Source organism: Mustelus asterias, unplaced genomic scaffold, assembly GCF_964213995.1.
Source record: "Mustelus asterias unplaced genomic scaffold, sMusAst1.hap1.1 HAP1_SCAFFOLD_42, whole genome shotgun sequence".
NCBI lineage: Eukaryota > Metazoa > Chordata > Chondrichthyes > Carcharhiniformes > Triakidae > Mustelus > Mustelus asterias.
This window is the reverse complement of record NW_027590119.1, coordinates 1,431,536-1,457,759: the sequence shown is the minus strand read 5'-3', so window position 1 is coordinate 1,457,759 and position 26,224 is coordinate 1,431,536. Positions and strand designations below refer to the sequence as shown.

Here is a 26,224-nt window from a genome sequence, read left to right as displayed (position 1 = left end):
AGCCCAGTCGATCCAGTCTCTCTTCATATGTCAGTCCTGCCATTCCAGGAATCAGTCTGGTGAACCTTAGCTGGACTCCCTCAATAGCAAGAATGTCCTTCCTCAGACTAGGAGACCAAAAACGCACACAATACTCAAGGTGTGGCTTTACCAAGGCCCTGTACAACTGAGCAAAACCTCTTTACTCCCACACTCAAATCCTCTTGCTATGAAGGCCAGCATGCCATTAGCTTTCCTCAGTGCCTGCTGTACCTGCATGCCAACCTTCAGCAACTGTCCCACCATGACACCCAGGTCACGATGCACTTCCCCTTTTCCTAAACTGCCACCATTCAGATAATAATCTTTCTTCCTGTTTTTGCCACCAAAGTTGATAACCTCACATTTATCCACATTATATTGCATTGGCCAAGTATCTGCCCACTCAGCCTGTCCAAGCCCCCCTGTAGCCTCTCAGGATCCTCCTCACAGCACACACTGCCACCCAGCTTAGTGTCGGCTGAAAATTGGAGAGATTGCATTCAATTCCTTCATCCAAATCATTAATGTATATTATGAACAGCTGGGGTTGCAGCACTGAACCTGCCGGACCCACTAGTCACTGCTTCCCACTCTGAAAAGGATCCATTGACTCCCACTCTCTGCTTCAGTTTGAGCATAATCTCCCTCCTCTTATACACTAGGCTTGGGCCAAATGTCTTCTTGACCACCTGATTGAGAAACGTATCAGCCTTGATTGAATGGCAGAACAGACTCAATGGGCTGAATGGCCTAATTCTGCTCCTACATCTTCCGGTCTTATGATCTACCTGTCCAGCCTCCTTCACGGATGCCTGGATGTTGGCTCCAGGTTCTCTCTGATCCTCTATAATTCTCAGCATCATCCCTTTACTGTTCATTCCCTTGTCTTGTCTAATGTCCCAAATTCATTCTCTCTCACTGCTCCAGATCGAATTCCATGTGCCATTTTTCTGCCCATCTGACCAGCCCACTGATATCTTCCTGCAGTCCACGGCTTTCTTCTGGATTGTTAAACACAAATACAATTGTTGTATCATCTGCAAACTGAATCATGACCCTTACATTTAAGTCTAAGTCATTGATATATACCACAAAACTGTGGAACCTCACTGGTAACCAGACACTATTCAGTCCTGGGTGTGATTAACAGCAGCAATAACAGCAGAATCCAACCCCTGCTGTCGCCTGTGAACTTGCTGGTGTTTCAGCAGGTTGTTTGACTGAGCGAATCCCTTCCCACACATGGAGCAGTTGAACGGCCTTACCCCAGTGTGAACTCGCTGGTGTTTCAGCAGATTCTGTTTACTTTTAAATCTCTTCTCACAATCAGAACATTCAAAAGGTCTCTGATCAGTGTGAACAAGTTGGTGTGTAGTCAGGTGGGATGACTGAGTGAATCTCTTGCCACACAGGAGGCAAGTGTAAGGTCTCTCTCCAGTGTGAACTCGCCGGTGTATCAGAAGGTCGGATGTATCAATGAATTCCTGACAACACACAGGGCAGGTGAACGGCCTCTCCCCAGTGTGAACTCGATGGTGTCTCAGAAGGTGAGCTAACCGAGTGAATCCCTTCCCACAGAGAGAGCAGGTGAACGGCCTCTCCCCAGTGTGAGTGTGCTGGTGTTTCAGAAGATCCTTTTTGCTTTTAAATGTTTTCTCACATTCAGGACAATTGATAGGCCTCTGATCAGTGTGAACAAATCGATGTTTCAGGAGCTGGGATGAACAAGTGAATCCCTTCCCACACACGGAGCAGATGAACGGCCTCTCTCCACTGTGAGTGCGTTGGTGAATCAGTAAATCCTTTGTACTTTTAAAGTTCTTCTCGCAATCAGAACATTTAAATGGTCTCTGATCAGTGTGAACAGTTTGGTGTGTCAGGAGGTGGGATGACTGAGTGAATCCCTTACCACACATGTTGCAGATGAATGGCCTCTCCCCAGTGTGAGTGCGTTGGTGAATCAACAAATCTTTTCTGCTTTTAAAGCTCTTCCCACACTCACAACATTTAAACGGTCTCTGATCAGAGTGAACCTGGTGGTGAGTCCGGAGGTTTGATAAAGCATTAAATCCCTTCCCACATTGAAGACAGGTGAAGGGCCTCTCACCAGTATGGACATGCTGGTGTGTGTACAGGCTGGATGACTGAGTGAATCCCTTCCCACACATACAGCAGGTGAATGGTCTCTCCCCAGTGTGAATACGTCGATGGGTTTCCAATTCAGATGGGTAATTGAATCCTGTCCCACAGTCCGCACATTTCCACGGTTTCTCCATGATTATTGACAGGCTATCGGGTGTAGGCGGGATGCAGATTTGAGTTCACTATCAGATCAGCCATGATGTTATTAAATGGCGGAACTGGCCCGTGGGGCCGAATGGCCTATTGCTGCTCCTTGTTCACATGGTGCAGGTGTCCTCCTGTCTCTCCAGGTTATTTAATCAGTTGAAACCAGGTCCACACAAAGAACACGAGTACGGTGTCTACCTGATGTAAATGTGCTATTTCTTTTCACACTGTGTGACTGGTTAAAGCTCTGTTCCAGCTGACTGTGGAAAAATAACTGAGATGTCTGTGTCTCGGAGCTTTTCCAGTCACACTGATGTTGAATAATTTCCCAAAGACAAAATAGGCAAACGTTTCTCCTTCCACATTCATGGGCCTTTGATATTCAGATCCTGAAGAACCATGTGACACTGTCAGATCCTGAGATGATTGGTTTGAATCGCCCGTCTGCAGATATTCTGGAAAAGGAGTTTACATTGAATTACTTTGAAACTACAAGACACAAACAAGCCATTCAGTTTAATTCTTTATACTTGACACATCTTCTCCTGTCCCATAGACCTCATCTCAGCCTTTCAGTTGATTTTTCTATTTCTTTTTCTCTCGTGTGCTTCTCCCGTTTCCTTTTGAAACAATCTCAGCACTTTCCTCAACTCATTTCTATGGTGTTTCTAAACCTGTGAGTGAAGAAATTTGTCCTTATTGCCTTCTTGGATTTATTAGTAACAATCTTGTATTTATGACTCTTTGTTTATTGATCGTTCCTTCTTTTAGACTCTGTCACGAGTGGAAACATTCTCCCCACATTTCCCCTGTCCAAGCCACGAATAATTTTAAAGACTTTTATCAGGTCACTGCTCTACAGGAAAAAACTCCAATCCATTTAATCTTTCCTGAAAGCTGTCATCTCTGTTTACAAAAAACATCACAGTCAATGCAGAATAGAAATCACAGACAGACAAACATTTCTCTTGGGGTTGTGTGAAATTCATCGACTTGTAACCGTGTGTAAAAGCAGTTTTCAAACATCTATCAGTGTCAGTCCACAATAGAAACGCTGAACAGACAATTTTCTTTCCTCCACTCCCAGTTTTCTCCCTCCCTCTCCTCTGTCTGGGTTCAGTTCTCCAGCTCCTGTTTGCAGACTGACAATAAAACCAACGGGTCTTATTGGCGTATTGGGGCCTCCAGCGGGTGTTTGTGAATCCTCCCAGGGTTTCCTCCCTTCCCAGAGATCAGAGTCCTCATTGATTTGAGGCCAAAGTGTAACCTCTTATTTATTGTCCCCCTCCCCCATCCTCTGATGTGAACCATCCTCCAGTGGCTGAGCCAGGATGGGGCCGTTAACCTGGGCCTGTTCCCGGGAGGGAGGGAGGGAGAAGCCCCGCAGCTGCAAACCAGGGAGCTGACAATGATTCTGAAGGGTTTGCGGATCCATAAAGTGTTTCCAAATCCTCCTTAATGTCCAGCTGCCAGCTCAGTGCTCCCCGGGCCTGTCCCCACAGTAAAGTGGGGGCCTGCGGCCTAGGCCAGAAGTTGGTGCTGTTTCCAGTGCAGCCGTGGTTTCCATTCCCACCCTGTGCTCACAATCTCCTCCCGAACCCGCTCCAACACCATGACTGACACTGAGCATGCTCAGAGCGTGCACCCACACCACCTGATGTGGAGATGCCAGTGTTGGACTGGGTGAGTCACCTGATGAAAGGGCGGAGCTCCGAAAGCTCGTGATTCCAAATAAACCTGTTGGACTTTCACCTGGTGTTGTGACTTCTTACTGTGCACACCACACCTGCGCAGTGCGTTCCCAGGCTCCCCAGCGCCTGATCATCTTTGCGCATGCTCCACTCACAGCCTGGACCCGCCTCTCATTCACTCCGATTGGTTGGAGGACCAGCCGCTCCGGCTCAGTCCTCCAGCTCCGCCCCTCATTTATTCTGATTGGTTGGAGGACCAGCCGCTCCCGCTCGGTCCTCCAGCCCCGCCCCCTCTTCCTATTGGTCCGGAGCTGCCGTCAATCAGCCCCGGGCATTGTGATGTGGAGCATGCGCAGTGTCATTGCTGTCCTTGGCGCTTGTTTGTCCCGGAGAAGCGGAGTCAGCGTTAGGCGGTGGCTGGGAGGATTTGGAAACACTTTGTGGATCCGCAGGCGGGAAAAAGCTCGAGCCGGCGGGTTTTCAATGGCGCGGATCCAGAGCCCGAAAGAAAACCGGAAACATAAATGGATCCGGGCGGTGAGGCTTCATAAACACCCGGTGTCGGCCAGATGCCGGATCTCGGGCCAGGGTGACACAGTGGTTAACACTGCTGCTTCACAGCGCCAGGGTCCCGGGTTCAACTCCCAGCCTGGGTCACTGTCTGTGCGGAGTCTGCACATTCTCCCCGTGTGATGCGCTATCAATAAGGCGAAAGACTACTGATATGCCAATATAAGTGTAGGCTTTTATTCACAACAGAATCAGGAGCAGATCCCAACAAATAACCGACCTGGACTAAACAAGGGGGAGGAGACAGCCACCTTTATACTAGGTGCTGAGGGGAGGACCCAAACTGGAAGGGGATGTGTCCAGGTATGACAAGCACACACAACGGTGGTCCATATAGGACAAAGGCACAACTGAGGTCCACCACACCGTGTCTGCGTGGGTTTCCTCCGGGTGCTCCGGTTTCCTCCCACAGTCTGAAAGACGTGCTGGTTCGGGTGCATTGACCGTGCTAAATTCTCCCTCAGTGTAACCCGAACAGGTGCCGGAGTGTGGCGACTAGGGGGATTTCACAGTAACTTAATTGCAGTGTTAATGTAAGCCTACTTGTGACACTAATAATTAAACTTTAATCCCTCAATTTGCGAGGCAAAATCCTCAGACGTTAACATCTGCCACCTTTATTAAGGGCAAAACCAAACGGATAACCCAAATGGATTTTTGTAAACAGCAGACAAAAACATCAGAGATAGAGTTTGTTGTGAAATCAGTGGATTGTAAAACAGGAGGTCAGAGTTACAGCCAGCAACAATTTCTATTTATAACATCATAAATCATCCCAGTGCACTTCACACAGGTGGCACAGTGGTTAGCACTGCTGCCTCACAGCGCCAGGGTTCAATTCCCGGCTTGTGTCACTGTGGAGTTTGCATGTTCTCCCCGTGTCTGCGTGGGTTTCTTCCAGGTACTACAATTTCCTCACGCAGTTGTAGGTGCATTGACCCAAACAGGTGCCGGAGCGTGACAACTAGGGGAATTTCACAGTAACTTCATTGTAGTGTTAATGTAAGTCTTAATAAGTCTGTGACTAATACATAAACTTTAAGGAACATTATCAAACAAAGTGAGATTCCCAGATACATCAGGAGATATCAGGACAGATGACCAAAAACTTGGACAAGGAGGTGAGTTTTAAAGAGAGTCTTAAAGGAGGAAAGTGAGGTAGAGACAGAGAGATGTAGGGAGGGAATTCAGATCCTGGGACTGAAGAACTGAACCTACGACCACCAGTGCTGGAGCAATTATTGTAGGGAATGTACAAGAGGCCAGAATTAGAGCAGCACTGATATCTCGGATGGTTGTGGGAAGGTTACGGAGATCGGGAGGGCTGAAGCCATGGAAGGATTTGAAAACAAGGATGAGAATTTTATAATCAAGGTATTGCATGACTGAGAGCCAAGGCAAGTCTGGGAGGACAGGGGTGATCAGGGAACAGGACTTGCTGTTAATTAGGAAAGTGGTAGCAGACTTTTGGATGACTTCACCTTTCCACGGGTAAAATGTGGGAGACCTGCAAGAGTGCGATGGAACAGTTGAGTTTGGAGGTAACAATGGCCTGAATGAGGGTTTGAGTGCCAGATGCACTGAGGTAGAGCTGAGGTCATGTGATGTTACCGAGGTGGAAATAGGTGGTCCCAGAAACCTGGGATCAAATGGGACACCGAGGTTATGAACAAACTGGCTTAATTTCAGACATTTGCCAGGAAGAGGGATTGAGTGGATTGCAAAGGAACAAGACTTGGAAGGGGGACCAAAAACAGTGGCTTCAGTATTCTTGATATTTAATTGAGGTTAATTAGTCAGCAGAAAGAGAACCAGAAAGCAGAATGGGCCCCGAGACTGAAACCAGGTTTAACTTAGTTAGAGAGGGCGGTTTAGAGAAACCCCCTTCACAATTTCTCATCAAATCTCTAAACAGTCAGTTCTGGACACAAAGTTACCATCTGCTATTCTGACTGATCGGGTCAGGGTGATTCAGATTGATGTTTTCTCATGTTTTTTGAATGAAGTGAATCATCAAAAATACTATCTCTAGTTGTACACATTTTTTAAAAGGATACTGAAATAATTATCTGTCAATTTATTTGGATTTCAGTTCAGGGAGGAGGGAGAGTGTGTGGGATGGGGATCTGCAACTGTGGGGTTTCGAGAGGAAAAAATTCCAGAGAAACTAGAATTGTCTGTTGAGAATTTCTATCCTGGACTGTCAGTGATGAGTTTTATTGACGGTTTTTACAGGTATTAGAAGTTGAGGATTGCAGACGGGAATCTCAAACCAGACATCACATCAAGATCTGACAGAATCACTTGATTCATTAGGACCTGGATATCATCATACTTGGAATGTGGAAGGAGAAATCTTTGTTTGTTTTGTCTGTGGGAAAAGATTTCAAACATCAGTGTGACTGGAAAAGCACCGAGACACTCACACACCCGAGTGAGAGTGTTCCAGTGAACTGACTGGAAAGAGCTTTAACCAGTTACACAGCCTGAAAAAAACATCACCATTCACAGAGGGGAGAAACTGTACACGTGTTGTGTGTGTGGACGAGGCTTCAACTGATCATCAACCTGGAGAGAGATGATGACACCGACACCACGGAGAAACCGTGGATATGTGGGGACTGTGGGAAAGCATTCACTTGCCCATCCAAACTGGAAACTCATCGACGCACCCACACTGGGGAGAGACCTTTCACCTGCTCCATGTGTGGGAAGGATTTCACTCAGTCATCCAACCTGGTATTACATCAGTGTGTTCACACTGGAGAGAGGCCGTTCAGCTGCTCTGTGTGTGGGAAAAGGTTCATTCAGTCATACAATCTAGCGTTACACCAGCGGGTTCACACTGGGGAGAGGCCGTTCACCTGCTCCGTGTGTGGGAAGGGATTCATTAATTCCTCTAACCTAGTGGCACACCGGCGAGTTCACACCGGGGAGAGGCCATTCACCTGCTCCGTATGTGGAAAGGGATTCACTCGGTCATCCCACCTATTGACACACCAGCTTATTCACACTCGGGAGAGACCTTTTAAATGCTCAGACTGAGAAGTGCTATAAAAGTTCTGGTGAACTGATGTCCCATCAACGTGTTCACACTGATGAGAGACCGTTCAGGTGCTCTCACTGTGAGGCTGGGTTCAGGCGATCATGTAGCCTCATTGTCCATCAGCGAGTTCACACCGGAGAAAGGCCATTCACCTGCTCCGAGTGTGGGAATGGATTCACTCAGTCATCCTACCTGCTTAAACACCAAAGAATTCACAAGTAACACAGTGATTGGAATCTGCTGTTAATCCTGTCCATGACTGTAATATGTTCATTGGGTTTGTTTTTGTTGATGTTAATGAACTCCAGCCAGTTGTACTGTTTAACATTCTGAATAAAAGTCAAATAAATTATCTTTGTGTTCAATGCTATGTTGAATCTTTTTAATATCATCAACACAATTGAATTCCTTTTGTGGTGCTCTCCCGTTGATCTTCCTCTATCTTCACCTCCCCACAAGTGCTCATGGAGGAGAAACTCATGATCTTCTTTGTCACTAGGATTGGGACAATCCAATCAGCTGCCTCTGCTGCTTCCCTCCTTCCCCTAACCCACTGAACCAAACCTCCTCTAACGCTCCCTTTTGCCTGCGCTCTGAACTCTGATCTTTCTGCAGTTTCTCTCCCACCTCCCCTCGTGTCCTCTTAGAGCTCATCTTGTCGATGAGTCCCATCTCCTGATCCTTCAGTCCTATTCCCACTGAACTACTGACAGCACGACTTCTCCATAATAGCTGCTATTGTTAATAGCTCCCTCCTTCAAATCCAATATCATCATCCACTTCTCTCCAAAATATCCTTGACACATGCCCTTGTAAACTACCATTCAATCTCCCCTTCCTCATATTGTGAATTGTTGTACCTTTCTCACAGGTGTATAGAAAAGTTTATTTTGTTTGTTCAGAATCTGTGGAATTTTGTGCCTTTATTCACTTGTGAAGTATCTTGAATATCCACCTTTATCTATTTTATACAAACTCATCCAAATCTAAAAGCAGTTTAGTGGGAATTGGGTGAATGGAACAGAAGGTGGGTCTCCTGGACACGATGAGCTGCTGAGAGGAGATAGAGTGTTACAATCCCAGCTGATGTTACTATTGGACAGGAAGTCCCAGAATATAACCCTGGCTCAAGTGACCATAACTTTTACCTTTTTGTTTTAGAAATGTGGATGAACAGAGTCACTGGACGGCCAATTAGCTTTTAACAAAACATCTATTAAACATGAAAAGATTGACAATAACTGAAGACTTTTTCATCCCACCCTCCTCCTGCTGCAGCGAACACAGTGAGGGAGCTCCCTCTTGTGGTGCTGTGAGATAATTGGTCTCTACCTGGGAGATCACTGAATTCTCAGATGACGAAAGGATCTTATTGGAGAATTGTGCTGCCGTAATTTTCTTGTTGCTATTATTTTTCATTTTAATATACTTTAATACAGATGGACCTATTCACAAATCGATAACAATCTCAGAAACAGTAACAGGCAAACTCGCAGACACACAAACACATTGACAGACACTGGGAAACTCACAAACATATCTCTAGATATACATAATCTCAGACAAACATCTACAGGCAAACTGGCAGACAAACACATTCACAGACATGCAGACGAAAAAATATTCAGACTTACACAAACACATGCACAGACATACACATTATCACACACACTCTCACAAACACGGAGACTGAGACCATGAAGGGTTGATGTTAATGTCATTCTAATATCCACCTGCTGGACACTAAAATAATAACAGAAGCAAATCTGAGGCTCAGTGTGTGGGTTTTACTATGAAATGAGATAATGTATAAATATATCCCCTATTGCTCAGGGTGGGAGTGGAATTGATGATTTATCTGCTGTCTGTGATTGCCTTGAACAAATAGTAAATTGTAGAGATTATAAAGTTTGAATTGTAATATCTAATGGTGTAAAGTATCTGGGAGCAGAGTGGATGTGGTAAAGGCTGGAATACAGACTGGGGGAATGAGGGTGAAACTGCTGTGCTGAGTGAATGGTTCTTGTTTTAGGGAGGGATGGATGGAGAGAGAGAGAGAGGAAGTGTGAGGTGGATTGTGGGAGAGATGGATGGATGGGGGTGAATGTGAGAAGCTGAAGTTTACATTTGAAGAGGTTCCCAGTGCCTCTGAGCAGCTGAACTGGGGAAGCTTTTGGCCAGACTGTGCTGCTGCTGCTGCAGTTTCCCCTGCTGGCCACGAAGGAACGCTGTAACTCTACCGGCCATTGCTGTTCCCACTGTCACCTCTTGCCGGCTCCAGCCCGCCCGCAGCTCATACAGGAACTCACTGACCAGGAGCGGAGTGGAATTGGAGGTGATCAATGATTCCAAAATGAAACTGGATGGATGATTGAAATTGATTTGAAGGAAATCAACTTGCAGGGGAATTGGAATCTAGAAGGGGAATAGGATTGACAGGATTGCTCTACAGAGAGTCGTCATGGACTCGAGTTGCCAACTCGACCTCTAACTATTGCAGAACATGTTGTAGGAATGAAAGAAAACAGATGCTCACAGGGTTGTAAAAGGATAGAACTGAGTCTAAAACACCAATATGTTTTCATGGTCGTACATTTAAAATCAGATTATTGGAGATTAAAACTAAACCAATGGCATTGCTAAAGATGTTGGTGTTTCTCCTGCGAAGGTTGCAGCAAAGGAGGAAGCTTGTCAGAAATCAGTACCTTCTAATGTATTTATGATGGGTGAAAATAGAGACATGAGGGATTATGAAGGAATTGTAAATTCCACCTTGTCCTATACAGTATATAACACATTTTTCTTCTCTTTAGTTCTGAAAGAGTCACACAGATTTGAAACATTATCTCTATTTTCTTCCTACAGTTGTTGCCAAACCTGCAGAGTTTTTCCAGCATTCTCTGTTTTTGTTTCAGAATCCATCATCCACAGAATTTTGCTTTTATGAAGCATTTATATTTGAAGGGGAAATCACTCCATTTTTGTCCAAGAGCCTAGAAAGATTGTTATCCTGTGAGATACTGCCTCAGTTCAGGGTTTATTGGGAAAAGATTTAGACTTTTCCAAAAGTTCTCTGAAACAAAATGTATTGATTTTGGGGCATTGATTGGAAGTGTCTGTCTATCCCATTGTGTAGATTTTTTTAAAAAATTCATTTATCAGATGTGTGCATCACTGGCTGCACCAGCATTTATTTCCCATCCCTAATTGCCCTCCGTTTCAGAGGACATCTAAGAGTCAACCACATTTCTGTGGCTCTGGAGTTGCATGTGGACCAGACCAGGTAAGGATGGCAGATTTCCTTCCCGAAAGGACATTACTGAACCAGATGGAGTTTTTCCGATAATCGACAATGGTTTCATGGTCATCAGTAGATTCTTAATTCTCCATTTTTTTATTGCATTCAAATTTCACCAGCTGCTGTGATGGGAAGTGTGTGTGACATTCAGGAGAGTGAACTTAAACTACACTTTGGTCATTGATTTGAATTGTGTGTCTATCTCATTTGTGTAGAGTTAAAACTACAATTTGGGTATTGATGGAGTCCAGAACTAGGGGTCATAGATTGAGGATAAGGGGTAAAGCTTTTACACCTTTTTGAGGTGAGGAGAAATTTCTTTACCTAGAAGGTGGTGAATGTGTTGAATTCATCATCACAAAATATAGTTGAGGCCAAAATGTTGTCTGATTTCAAGAAGAAATCAGATATAGCTCTTGGGGCTAAAGGGATCAAGGGATATGGGGGGAAGGGGATCAGGATATTGAGTTTGATGATCAGCCATGAGCAAAATGAATGGCGGAGCAGGCTCGAAGGGTTGAATGGCCTACTCCTGCTTCTAGTTTCTATGTTTCTAAATGTGTGTCTATCATTGTGCAGTGTAAATTTAAACTACGCTTTAATAAAGGGGACAGTTATCGGCTTACTGATTAGAGATTTTATAGTGGGGAATTATATAGTCGGTGATATTGTTTTTCATGTTCTGAAACCATGTTCACGGTTCAGAAGATGTTCCTGTGAGTAAAACAATCCCTCATCTATTTGTGCTCCAGTGAAGCAACAAATTTCTTCACCCAGAGGTGCCTCTACTTTCTCAGAAGACGAAGGAAACTTGACATATCAGCTACGACTCTCACCAACGTTTACAGATGCACCATAGAAAGCATTCTTTCTGGTTGTATCACAGCTTGGTATGGCTCCTGCTCTGCCCAAGACCGCAAGAACTACAAAGGGGGTTGTGAATGAAACCCAGTCCATCACGCAAACCAGCCTCCCATCCATTGAGTGTCAACACTTCCCGCTGCCTCGGAAAAGCAATCTGCATAATTAAGGACCCCACGCACCCCGGACATTCTCTCTCCCACCTTCTTCTGTCAGAAAAAGATACAAAAGTCTGAGGTCCCATACCAACCGACTCAAGAACAGCCTCTTTCCTGCTGCCATCAGACTTTTGAATGGACCTACCTCACACTAAGTTGATCTTTTGCTACACTCTAGCTATGACTGTAACACTACATTTTGCACACACTCCTTTCCTTCTCTATGAATGGTATGCCTTGTCTGTATAGTGCACAAGAAACAATACTTTTCACTGTATATTAGTACATGTGACAATAATAAATCAAATCAAACTAACATGAGTAAAGATATTGATATCCACCCTGGTAATGGACAATGCAGAGGCAGGAAAAGTGCTGGAAACATTTCAAGATAAAAGTCCACCACCAGAGGAAATAAGACCTCAAATAGTGAATGACAATTGACACTGAGTAGCTGCTATTGCTGAGACAGAACAAGAAATAACAACAACAGGAGTTCAGAGAAATGGACAAATTATTTTTAAAAAAATATTTAAACCCCCCCCAATGATTGGAATGAGTAGTTTGTGAGTGATGAGGAAGATTCAAAATGTTAGAAAACAAAATGAAAGTCCAGAATGAAGAAGCTTCGACATCGCTGGAAAGAAATTAAATAAAACTCAATCTGAATTAGATCAGGAGAAACTCCAGGATTATGAAATGTTCAAAGAACAAACAGGAGCAGCAAACCATTTTGCTTAAACATCAGAAGTATTTGAATGACATTCTGGAAATGGTGAAGAAAATTTGGACCAATGACCTACAGCAGATTAGCGTGTGGAATGAGAACAAAAGTCTGACCATTTATAGACAGGGGCTGGTAAATGAAAGTTTTACCTTGGAGAATAACTGGAGCTGAGGAGAATTCTCCCAAGGGACAGTGGTATGTTTATTGTGGTCTAGACAGAAATAAATAACTTCCAGATTGTGCCTTGTGAGAGAATCTGGGCATGTAAAAAGTAAACCTGAACACATCACACACAGTTATAAATAATAGTGTTAAATTAAAAGAATTAAAACAAAATAGTATTATGTACAATAAAGTTCATTTTGGTAAAAAGAATTGTGTAGCTTTGTTGGTTTAAAGAAGGTATTCAGCTTTCTTTAATGAGGAAGTGACAATGCCAAGGCCGGACCTTGTTTCCTCCTTGGTCGAAATGTAACCCCTGTCCACATCTCCACTTCATTCTTCCACTGGTCTTATGGTTCAGACTCCGAGAACATCGGTGGGAAATCAGACCCTGACAATTCCCACTCACTTTCAGCCATCCTCACAAAAGCTGCTGGGATTGTAATCTTCTGCCTGAAATTTTATTTTTCTTGAGTTTCCAACATTCAGCAAGAATTCTGTGACCATCTATTATTCCTGACAGTCTTATGGTGAAGGAAGAAACTGGAGCCAATCTTTACTTGGAATAGATTTATTCAGAGTGAAACATGACAGGTGTATACCTCCTAAAGTAACTCGTTGTTAGTCTCCCTTTCTATGTAGTCGCTCAATTGATGCGATTAACAGCCACAGTCAGAGCATCGAATCACTGTAACTGCCTTGGTGTCTCAGCAGTTTGGATGAACAAGTGAATCCCTGCCCACACACACAGCAGGTGAATGAATCTCTGCGTTATGAAATCGTTGGTGTCTCAGTAAATTGGATAAATCATTGAATCCTTTCTCACACACGGAGCAGGTGAACGATCTCTCCCCATTGTGAACTCGCTGGTGTGTCTGCAGGTGGGATGACTGAGTGAATCCTTTCCCACACTGAGAGCAGGTGAATGGCTTCTCCCCAGTGTGAACTCGTTGGTGTCTCTGCAGGTTGGATGAATCACTGAACCCCTTCCCACAGTCAGAACAGGTGAATGGCTTCTCCCCGGTGTGAACTCTCTGATGTCTCAGCAGATCGTATGACATTCTAAAGCTCTTTGTGCAGTGAGAGCAGCTGAACGGTCTCTCCTCAGTGTCCAGCAGCACAGATTGTATGAAGCAACTCCCACAGTCAGAGCATTTAAAATGTGTCTCATTGGTGTGGGTGCCTCGTTGTCCCAGCAGACTGTCAGACTGACTGAATCCCTTCCCACACACGGAGCAGGTGAATGGCGTCTCCCTGGTGTGAATGCGTCGATGTCTCACCAGACTTGATGACTGAGTGAATCCCCTCCCACAGTCAGAGCAGCTGAACGGCCTCTCCCCGGTGTGAATGCGCTGGTGTGTCAGCAGGAGGGATGAGTGAGCGAATCCCTTCCCACAGTCAGAACAGGTGAACAGCCCCTCACCGGTGTGAAAGCTCTCGTGATTCCTCAAAGCAGATGCCCGTGTGAATCCTTTCCCACACTGAGAGCAGGTGAATGGTCTCTCCCCAGTGTGAACTCGCTGGTGTATCAGCAGGTTGGATGAATCACTGAAGCCTTTCCCACATTCAGAGCAGGTGAACGGCCTCTCCCCGGTGTGAACTCTCTGGTGTCTGTGCAGGGTGGATGAATCAATGAATCCTTTCCCACACATCGAGCAGGTGAATGGCCTTTCTCCGCTGTGACTGCGTTGATGAGTTTCCAGTTCACAGGGAGCACGGAATCCTTTCCCACAAACCTCACATTTCCAGGGTTTCTCCATGGTGCTGGTGTCCTTGTTGTTTCTCCTGGTTTGATGATCAGTTGAAGCCTCGTCCACACACACAGAACACGTGTACAGCTTCTCTCCACTCTGAACGGTATGATGTTTTTACATGTGATGCAACTCAGTGCTTTTCCAGTCACACTGACGATTGACATCTTTTCCACAGACAAACATTTCTACTTCCACATTCAAAGGTTGAAGAATAATCGAGTGACTCAAGTCAAGATGTTTGTCCTGAGTTTTGCATCTGCAAACTTTTCCCTTGTAATACCTGTAAAGAGAGTTTACAAAATTAAGCAGTCAGTCCGGTTAGAAATTCTGAACAGACAATTCTAGTTTCTAAGGAATATTCTTTCCTCCCTCAATCCTCAAAATCTGCTAATCTCCACACCACACAGCCTCCCTCTATCCCCACTCTGCTGTACGTAATTCTACACCTTTGCAATTCTGCTGATGGACAGATCTCTGTTAACGGCTTCCTGTCTTGGACTCAGAGATAGTAAGAAATAGGAACAGAAGCAGGCCATTCACCCCATCAAGCCTACTCTGTCACTCAATATGATTAAGGTGAAAGGTATCCCCCCCCACCCCTTGTCTTGCCTTTTCACAACACCAGCGGCCACAATCAAAGGATAGATTCCCTGCAGTCAGAAGAAGGCCATTTGGCCGATCGAGCCTGCACCAACAACAATCCCACTCAGGTCCTATCCCCGAAACCCCACATATTTACCCTGCTAATCCCTCTAACATACACATCCCGGGACACTAAGGGGCATTTTGACATGGCTAATCCAACTAATCTGCACATCTTTGGACCATGGGAGGAAACCAGAGCACCTGGAGGAAACCCACACAGACAAGGGGAGAATGTGCAAACTCTGCACAGCCAGTGACCAAGCTGGGAATTGAACACAGGTCCCTGGAGCTGTGAGGCAGTCGTGCTAACCATGTGATCATTTCTGCCAATTCTAGCATGCTACCACCATGAAACACATCCGCTCACCACCCCAATCAGCATTCTGCAGAGACCGTTTCCTCCATGATACCCGGTCCACTCCTCCATCACCCTCAACCCCTCATCCCACTTTACATGCCCACGCATTCGCAAAAGGTGCAATAGTACATCCTCCTTGTCCAACACTCCTAACACTCCCTTCAGGTGAAGCAGCATTTCATTTGTATCTCCTTCAATTTAATCCACTGCATTACTTATTAGGACTTATTAGGGAGAGTCAACATGGCTTTGTGCGTGGTAGGTCATGTTTGACCAATCTATTAGAGTTTTTCGAGGAGGTTACCAGGAAGGTGGATGAAGGGAAGGCGGTGGATGTTGTCTACCTGGATTTCAGCAAGGCCTTTGACAAGGTCCCTCATGGGAGGTTAGTTAGGAAGGTTCAGTCGCTAGGTATACATGGGGAGGTAGTAAATTGGATAAGACACTGGCTCAATGGAAGAAGCCAGAGAGTGGTTGTGGAGGATTGCTTCTCTGAGTGGAGGCCTGTGACTAGTGGTGTGCCGCAGGGATCGGTGTTGGGTCCATTGTTGTTTGTCATCTATATCAATGATCTGGATGATAATGTGGTAAATTGGATCAGCAAGTTTGCTGATGATACAAAGATTGGAGGTGTAGTGGACAGTGAGGAAGGTTTTCAAAGCTTGCAGAGGGATTTGGACCAACTAGAAAAATGGGCTGAAAAATGGCAAATGGAATTTAACGCAGACAAGTGTGAGATATTGCACTTTGGAAGGACAAACCAAAGAAGAAAGTACAGGGTAAATGGTAGGACTCTGAAGAGTGCAGTTGGACAGAGGGATCTGGGAATACAGGTACAGAATTCCCTAAAAGTGACGTCACAGGTGGATAGGGTCGTAAAGAGTGCCTTTGGTACATTGGCCTTTATAAATCGGAGTATCGAGTATAAAAGTTGGAGTGTTATGGTAAGTTTATATAAGGCATTGGTGAGGCAGAATTTAGAGTATTGTGTGCAGTTTTGGTCACCTAGTTACAGGAAGGATGTAAATAAGATTGAAAGAGTGCAGAGAAGGTTCACAAGGATGTTGTCGGGACTTGAGAAGCTGAGTTACAGAGAGAGATTGAATAGGTTGGGACTTTATTCCCTGGAGCGTAGAAGATTGAGGGGAGATTTGGTAGAGGTGTATAAGATTTTGATGGGTATAGATAGAGTGAATGCAAGCAGGCTTTTTCCGCTGAGGCTAGGGGAGAAAAAAACCAGAGGGCATGGGTTAAGGTGAAAGGAGAAAAGTTTAAAGGGAATATTAGGGGGGGCTTCTTCACGCAGAGAGTGGTGGGAGTGTGGAATGAGCTGCCGGATAAAGTGGTAAATGCATTTAAGAAAAACTTGGACGGGTTCATGGATGAGAGGGGTGTGGAGGGATATGGTCCAAGTGCAGGTCAGTGGGACTAGGCATAAAATGGTTCGGCACAGACAAGAAGGGCCAAAAGGCCTGTTTCTGAGCTGTAATTTTCTATGGTTCTATTACAATACCGTCTCCTCTATGCTGGGGAGATTAAACACAGACTGAGTTACTGCTTTGCAGAACACCTTTGCTCAGTCCACAAGCATGACATTCGCTTTCCAGTCACTTGCCATTTCAACTCAGCATCTTGCTCTCATGCCCACATCTCTGTCCTTGGCCTGTTGCAATGCCCCAGTGTCGCCCAATGCAATCTGGAGGAACAACACCCCATCTTCCGATTGGGCACATTACAGCCTTTTGGACTCAACATTAAGTTCAGCATCTTTAGACTGTGAATATTCCCCTGCATGCAATAAACACAACTGAGGCCCACGCCCTGTGAAATAATAAATAAATAACAAATTCCTGCAATTGGAGATAAACATGTCCCTGGGAGGGGGCGGGGCTGACCTGGAATTCCAGGCTCACGCTGCGCATGCGCACTACTTCTCATTGCCCATAATAAAGATGGCGGCCGCGCATGCGCTATGTTGTATCCCCTCCGTTTCAAGATGGCGGCCGTTACCCTTGAACCGCGAACGCGGCCCGCTGCCTGCAAACGCGGGACCGGGAGCTTTCTATTCGGGATTCGGAGCCTCTATCATATACTTCTGAAGCTTCCAACCCACACACCGGCTCTATCGCACCCCGCTTACCCGGCGATTTCTAAATTTGAGTTGCTCCGAATTGCAACGCAACAACCACTTCCAGTATCCGGACTGCGCATGCTCCACATCACAATGCCCAGGCAGTGATTGATGGCAGCTCCGGCCCAATAGGAAGAGGGGGCGGGGCTGGAGGACCGAGCGGGAGCGGCTGGTCCTCCAACCAATCGGAGTGAACGAGGGGCGGGGCTGAGCCCGGATCTCCCTCATTGGCTGAAACTCTGCATCATTGTGAAAGTTACCGGCATCTCCACATCATGTCCCCCTTCTCCAATCAGCTTGGCTCATGTAGATCAGGCCCAGGACAGGGTGGTTTGGTCGCTCGCCCTGTCTTGTCAGCCTGGATCTGAAGTGTCTCAACTTGTTGAGACTCTGAATTGGATTTGATTTGATTGAATTGGAAAAGTATTAAAAAAAAGTCCAGGAGAAAACTGGACCTTTCTGTTTGTGGTTTCAAACAGATGGAGCCCTGTGGGTGTAGGGACAAACACATCAACATTTGTCACTGAAACAAAAACAGAAAATGCTGGAAAATCTCAGGTGGTCTGTGGAGAGAGAATAGAGCCAACGTTTCGAGTCTGGATGACCCTTTGTCAGAGCGAAGAACAAAACATTTTGTTACTGAAATGTGGGAACATGAGGGAAAAAAACACAACTAATTCAAGGGCTGATTTAAAGTAACAACGTACCTTTAAGACTTGATTACCTGTAAAGCCTCGCATTCCAACCATCATTTTGTAAATTGAGTTTGTGTCTTTATATGCCCTGTTTGTGAACACAACTCCCACTCACCTGACGAAGGAGCAGACCTCCGAAAGCTTGTGTGGCTTTTGCTACCAAATAAACCTGTTGGACTTTAACCTGGTGTTGTGAGACTTCCTAAAGTAACAGCAGACAGGGAATCTCATCATTAGAACAAGGACTGATTTCAGTAATTGAACTGCAAGAAGGGTTAAGAAAAGTTAAAGTTTATTTATTAGTCACAAGTAAGGCTTACATTAACACTGCAATGAAGTTACTGTGAAATTCCCCTAATCGCCACACTCTGGTGCCTGTTTGGGTACACTGAGGGAGAATTTAGCATTGCCAATGCACCAAACCAGCATGTCTTTCAGACTGTGGGAGGAAACTGGAGCACTCGGAGGAAACCCACAAAGAACGTGCAAACTCCATAGAGACAGTGACCCAAGCTGGGGATTGAACCTGGGTTCCTGGTGCTGTGAAGTAGCATCGCTAACCGCTGTGCCACCATGCCGCCCATAAAGACAGGTTAGACAGAAGGTTAATACTGTCATCGTTCAGAACAACAGACTATAAAGGAACAAGTGAGCTTAAAGCCAATCTTTCTCATTCTGTGTGGAGGGGGTGTGCTGAACCAGTTTTAATGGGGTTTTATATTTGTTTATACAATGTGGGCATTGCTGGCTCGACCAGCATCGATTATCCAATCCAAATTATTCTTGAGAAGGTGGTTGAGGCTGCCTTCTTGAACTGCAGAGTTGAAGTTACCGTCAGATCAGCCGTGATCTAATTAAATGGGCCATGGGCTGAATGATCTACTCCTGCTCCTATGTTTATAAGTTTGCTGTTAGTCCATGTAGTGTAGGTACATCCAAAGTGCTGTGAGGAAGGGATTTCCAGGATTTTTGATCAGCAACAGTGAAAGGACAGCAACATGATTCCAAGTCAGGATCGTTTAAGTCTTGGGTGCCATTGTTTTTCGGTGAAGGGTCTGTTCCTCTGCTGTACTGTTCTTTGTTCTTTAGATAACTTGCAGTTGTCCATGTTACCAATTATCTGCTGCCCTTGTTCTCTAGGTGGGACAGTTTGTAGGATTGGAAGGTAAAGGTCGCAGTGTTGGAAGGTGCTGTTGAAAGTTAAATTATATTAGTTTCCTCATATTAAAAAATGGAACTCAGGTGAGGATATGGTGGGGAGATCGAGATCAGAGAGGCAGTATTTCAGAATTTATCACTGTGATAGCAGCAATCCCATTGCTATCTGTTGGCAAGACTGATGGAAATATTTAAAGTGAAGACCATTGGAGGATGAGGTACAATGGAATTTGTGAACTATCTGAGGATAATGGCGAGGGGAAAGGAAGGGATCAGGAAAGCAGCAGACACGTTGTTCCAGGAGAAGTGGGGTCTGGTTGTGTATATGTCAGGTTTTACACAGCACACAGTGGTTTCACTCTGGATGGAGAATCTCTGAATCACTCAAATCACTCAATTGGAAACTCAGAGACCTATCATTGTCTGCTTGGATGAAGGTTTGTGTTGCAACTGATGAGAAGCAGCCTCACTCAGACACCCACACACAGAGACACATACTCTCTCTCTCACACACGCGCACACACACACATATACACACATCCTCATGCACAGAAACTAACACATGCAGCCATCCTCCCACCCACCCACCCACACGCTGTACCAACTGAATTAAGAACTGCTTCTTCCCTGCTATCAGACTTTTGAATGGACCAACATTGATCTTATTCTACACCCTAGCTATGACTGTAACACTATATTCTGCACCCTCTTCTTCTCCCCGATGTACTTTATGGATGGTATGTTTTGTCTGTATAGCGCACAAGAAACAATAATATTCACTGTATCCCAATACATGTGACAATCGTAAATCAAATCAAATCAAATCCTCTCACATGAAACAGGGCCTGTGCCATTGGGTGGACAACACCAGCTAACCTGACTAAAAGTGAGGATAAAGTATTGTTGTCTGTAAGGGCTAAAGAAATACACTTGGCTCCCTTGTAGATCTGTGCCATGAAGTTCAAGACTCCTTCATGAATCATCCTCTTGACCTCTCGCCTGTCAACCCCCCATGAGAATCTTATACGTTTCAGAAAGTTCACCGCTTATTCTTCTAAACTTAATGAGTATAGGTGCAACCCTTCCCCAAAAGACAACGAGTTGGATTCTCCGGCCACGCTGGCCCCAAAACCGGAGAATCCCCCCCGAGGTCAAAGGACCTTTGTGTGGTCCACCCCCCGGCCTGCTACAATTCCTGTGGTGGGCGGGATGGGAGAATTCTCCCCTACACCTTCACAACCTTTCCTCAAAAGACAACACCTTCATCTTAGGAATGGGCCTGGTGAACTTTCTCTGAACTTTCCAATGAAAGCATGTCATTCCATAAGTAGGGAGACCAGAACCGTACACAGTATTCCAGCTGCTATCTCAGCAATGTCCTGTGTAGGTGCAGCAAGTTCCCTTTTTCAAACTCCACCCCCTTGCAGTAAAGTCCAACACTCCATTTGCTGCCTTCTTTACTTGCTCTACCTTCATCCTATTTTTTCACGATTCATGTACAAGGTCACCCAGATTCCTCTCTACGGCAGTATTCTTCAGTTTCTGTACATTTATAAATTGTTTGCTTCTCTATTCTTCCTGCCAAAGTGGAAAAGCTCCCACTTTCCCGCACTATACTCCATCTGCCATTTTTCTGTCCATTCAGGTAACTTATCTGTGTCCCTTACAGATTTTTTGTAATAACCTCACAACTTGCTTTTTTACCTATCTTTGTATCATCAATTCTGGCTTCATCCAAGTCATTGATCAAGGTGGCTGTTTTTCTCTCTCTCAGTTGTGGGTGATATTTGTCTCTATTCTCCTGGAAACTGAATGAATCTTGTTCCAAACTGGGTTCAATCTCAGACATTTCAGGGAGTCAGGAATCATTCACCCCTGAACCTACACTGGTAAAACCCCAGGCAGTTCCTCAGTAAGGATTTTTCTGGTTCCTCACCGTATATTAGTCAGGATACTGAAACCCAGCTTTTCTTACAGTCCACTCCTGGAGGTCCCACTCCCTGAGCCGACAAAATTCAGCAGTGTCAGTGCTGAAGTTTCACCGTGGAGTGATTCCCAGAGTAACTGTCAATCATATCACCATTGATGTCCAGGTTTGTGCAGTTTTAGTTATCCTGATGTCTAACACACACACATCAATAAAACAGGGAATTCCTGCAAACAAACTGCAGCTTCTTCTCTATCTGGAAATCCAATGTTTGTTGAATAATTGTCCCAGTGGTTAACAGGCTCCTGTGAACTCATCCAACTCGTATTTTAATACTGACTTTAACAAATATATTTTAAATAGGTTTATTTTAAATGAGTTAAAACCAGCCGTAAAATGGTATATATAGTATAACAACCATGGTACTTTTCAGACTGGAAACTTTAACCTGCTGTTTCACTTTCATTTAGGAGCAGATCCCAGTTTTACACCAATCTCTGATTCATGTATCCAGCATTCACCGTCATTCTAAAAGCAGAAGTTGCTGCAAAATCTCAATAAGTCTGACAGAATCTGTAAAGACAGGAACAGTTAATGTTTCCAGTTGAATGTGACTCTTCTTCAGTGTCAAAACATTAGCTCTGTTTCTCTCTCCAGAGATGCTGTCAGACCTGCTGAGTTTTTACAGCACTTCTTGTTTTTATTTACGAGTTCAGGACTCAGACAAGACAATCCACAATACAAATCTTACAACTGGGCCAGGGTTTATTAACATCAGCAGAAACAGACACCAATGAAAATGGTTGGGACCTCGATGAGATTAACAGCAAAATTCAGTCCTTGCAGTCACTCGTGAACATGATGGTGTTTCAGCAGGTGAGGTGACTGAGTGAATCCCTTCCCACACACGGAGCAGGTGAATGGCCTGTCCCCAGTGTGAATTCGCTGGTGCTTTATCAGGTTGGATGATTGACTGAATCCCTTGCCACAATCAGAGCAGGTGAATGGCCTGTCCCCAGTGTGAATTCGCTGGTGCTTTACCAGGTTGGATGAATCAATAAATCCCTTCCCACAACTGGAGCAAGTGAATGGCCTCTCTCCAGTGTGACTTGGCTGGTGTTTTAGCAGGTTGAATGACTGAGTAAATCCCTTCCCACACTCGGAGCAGATAAATGGCCTCTCCCTATTATGAATTCTCTGGTGTTTCAACAGGTCGGATGAATCAGTGAATCCCTTCCCACAATCAGAGCATCCTCCCCATTGACCAACTGTGAGAATGAACAAAATGCAGTCCTGGATGTAACTGAGAGCAGAAACAATAACAGCAGAATCCAACCCCCTGGAATCACTCGTGAACTCGTTGGTGTCTCAGCAGCTGGGATGAAAGACTGAATCCCTTCCCACACTGAGAGCAGGTGAATGGCCTCTCCCCAGTGTGAACTCGCTGGTGTATCCGCAGGCTGGATAATCGAGTGAATCCCTTCTCACACTGAGAGCAGGTGAACGGCCTCTCCCCAGTGTGAATTCGCTGGTGTCTCAGCAGGTGGGATGACTGAGTGAATCCCTCCCCACACTGAGAGCAGGTGAATGGCCTCTCTCCAGTGTGAACTTCATGGTGTCTCTGCAGCTGGGATGACCGAGTGAATTCCTTCCCACACTGAGAGCAGGTGAATGGCCTCTCCCCAGTGTGAACTCGCTGGTGTCTCTGCAGCTGGTTTGACCAAGTGAATCCCTTCCCACACTGAGAGCAGGTGAATGGCCTCTCCCCAGTGTGAACCCGCTGGTGTATCCGCAGGCTGGATGAATCATAGAATCCCATCCCACACTGAGAGCAGGTGAACGGCCTCTCCCCAGTGTGAACTCGCTGGTGTCTCAGCAGGCTGGATGGATTACAGAATCCCTTCTCACACTGAGAGCAGGTGAATGGCCTCTCCCCAGTGTGAACCCGCTGGTGTATCCGCAGGCTGGATGGATCACAGAGTCCCTTCCCACACTGAGAGCAGGTGAACGGCCTCTCCCCAGTGTGAACTCGCTGGTGTGACTGCAGGATGGATAACCGAGTGAATCCCTTCCCACACTGAGAGCAGGTGAATGGCCTCTCCCCAGTGTGAACTCGCTGGTGTTTCTGCAGGGTGGATAACCGAGTGAATCCCTTCCCACACTGAGAGCAGGTGAACGGTCTCTCCCCAGTGTGAACTTGCTGGTGTGACTGCAGGATGGATAACCGAGTGAATCCCTTCCCACACTGAGAGCAGGTGAATGGCCTCTCCCCAATGTGGTTGCGCCGATGAGCTTCCAGCTCATTTGGGTATCTGTATCTCTTCACACAGTCCGCACATTTCCATGGTTTCTCCATGGTGCAGGTGTCCTTGCCTCTCCCTTGGGTGGACAATCAGTTGAAGCCTTGTCCACACACAGAACACGGGTACAGTCTCTCCCCGCTGTGAATGGTGTGATAGTTATTCAGGCTGTGTAACTGGTTAAAGCTCTTTAGTCAGTGCACTGGAAGACTCTCACTCCAGTGTGGCCGTGTGTTGGTGCTTTTCCAGTCACACTGATGTTTGAAATCTTTTCAAATCAACAGACTGGACAACCATTTCTCCTTCTAGATTCAAAGGCCGATGATATTCAGCTCCCATGGAATATGACTCTGTCAGATCTGACGTGACGTTTGAGATTTCGGCCTGTGATTCCTCTTTCAAGATCCTGTAAAACAAGTTTACAAAAGTCATCAGTATCAGTACAGGATAGAAATTCAGAACAGACAATTCTAGTTTCTGTGGAACATTCTTTCCTATTTCAGTCCCAAAAAGCTGTAAATCGCCATCCCACACACTCTCCCTCCATTCTCACTCTGCTGTATCTAATATTCACCCTCCCAATTCTCCTGAAGGTGCTGATTGAGGCTGATTGACAGATCCATGCTCACTGCTTCCTGTCCTGGACACAGAGACCATAACAAATAGGAGCTGCAGTCGGCCATTTGGCCCATCGAGCCTTTTAAACTATTCAATGAGATAATTCGTTCATCTACCTCAGCATCATTCTCCCCACACTAAACCCATATCCCTTGATATCCTCAATATCTAGAAACCAATCAATCGCTCTCTTGCAAGTAGTTGATGACTGAGGTTTCACTGTCCTCAGGGATTGAGAATTCCAAAGCTTTACCACATCCTTGAGTGAAGAAATCCCCCCACATCTTAGCTTTTGCTCCATCTTCTTGTCTGTTCCCCATAACCCTTGACACCCTTGTCAGTCAAAGATCTGTCTAACTGGAATATATTCAATGATCCTCAGCCTCCACTGGTCCCTGTAGAAGAGAAATCCAAAAGACTAACAGCCCTCTGAGGGAAGAGACGTCTGGAAATATATATATATACAGGGGGATCTTCATCAGTTGATCGGTTAAGGAAGTGAGCCGATGATTGGCAAATGGATTTCAGTACAAATAATACAGAGCACAGAGGCACAACCTCAGGCTAAAGGGACGATCCTTTAAAACAGAGATAAGGAGGAATTTCTTCAGCCAGAGAGTGGGGAATTTGTGGAACTCTTTGCCGCAGAAGGCTGTGGAGGCCAGGTCATTGACTGTCTTTAAGACAGAGATAGATAGGTTCTTGATTAATAAGGGGATCAGGGGTGATGGCAAAAAGGCAGGAGAATGGGGATGAGAAAAATATCAGCCATGATTGAATGGCGGAGCAGACTCGATGGGCCGAGTGGCCTAATTCTGCTCCTATGTCTTATGGTCTTAAGTGTGAGTGTTGCATTTTGGAAAGTCAAACCAGGGTAGGACTTATACAGTGAATGGTAAGGCCCTGGGGAGTGTTGAGGAACAGAGGAACCCAGGAGTACAAGTATATCGTTCGTTGAAAGTGATGTCACAGGTAGACAGAGTGGTGAAGAAGGCATTTAGCACACTGGCCTTCATTAGTCAGGGCACTGAGTATAGGAGTTGGGACATTATGTTATAGTTGTATAAGTCATTGGTGAGGCCGCACTTGGAGTATTGTGTACAGTTTTTGTAACCCTGTTATAGGAAAAACATTGATAAACTGTAAAGAGTGCAAAGAAGATTTATGAGGATGTTGCCGGGACTAATGGGTCTGAATGATCATGAGAGGTTGGACAGGCTCGGGTTTATTCCTTCGAATGTAGGAGAATGTGGGGTGACTATATTGAGGTGTATTAAATAATGAGGGGCATAGATAGGATGAACCCACATTGTCTTTTTGCCAGGGTCGGGGAATTGAAAACTAGAGGACATAGATTTAATATGAGAGGGGAAAGATTAAAAGGGACCTGAGGGGCAACTTCTTCATGCAGAGGGTGATGTGTACATGGATTGAGCTGCCAGAGAAAGTGGTTGAATGTTCAAACAGCAGGTTTAAACATTTAAAAAGCATTTGGATAAGTACATATCCCTCTAATCCTTTCCAATTCATGAGCCAAACACGGGCATTTGGGACTAGCTGGGAGGGCACCATGGTTGGCATGGATCAGTTGGGCCTAAGGGCCTGTTTCCGTGCTGTATTGCTCTGTGACTCTGTGCGCTGGCTGCATCAGCATCTACTGCCCATAACTCATTGCCCTTGAACTGAGTGGCTTGCATTGCTGGGGGATGTGGTAGATTTCCTTCTATAAAGGACATTATTAAATCAGATGGATTTTTACAATTGTCATCAATGGACTTCCAATTCTAGATTTTTACTGAATTCAAATTTCAACAT

General features: G+C 45.3%; 2 protein-coding genes across 2 annotated transcripts in view; one reads left to right on the top strand and one right to left on the bottom strand.

Annotated features, from left to right (window-relative positions):
* The window catches only part of LOC144482778 (uncharacterized), a 298,466-nt gene that overhangs the window by 31,718 nt on the left and 240,524 nt on the right, over positions 1–26,224 (top strand). The window lies entirely within an intron of this gene.
* LOC144482715 (uncharacterized) overlaps positions 1–26,224 on the bottom strand; it is a 52,988-nt gene that overhangs the window by 8,848 nt on the left and 17,916 nt on the right. The window contains exons 4-6 of the mRNA XM_078201556.1: positions 22,841–24,197; positions 22,444–22,599; positions 14,117–14,434 (exon numbers count right to left, since the gene is read on the bottom strand). Coding sequence (XP_078057682.1) covers positions 14,117–14,434; positions 22,444–22,599; positions 22,841–23,847 — 1,481 coding nt within the window. The 5' untranslated portion in view covers positions 23,848–24,197. The remainder of the gene's footprint in view (positions 1–14,116; positions 14,435–22,443; positions 22,600–22,840; positions 24,198–26,224) is intronic.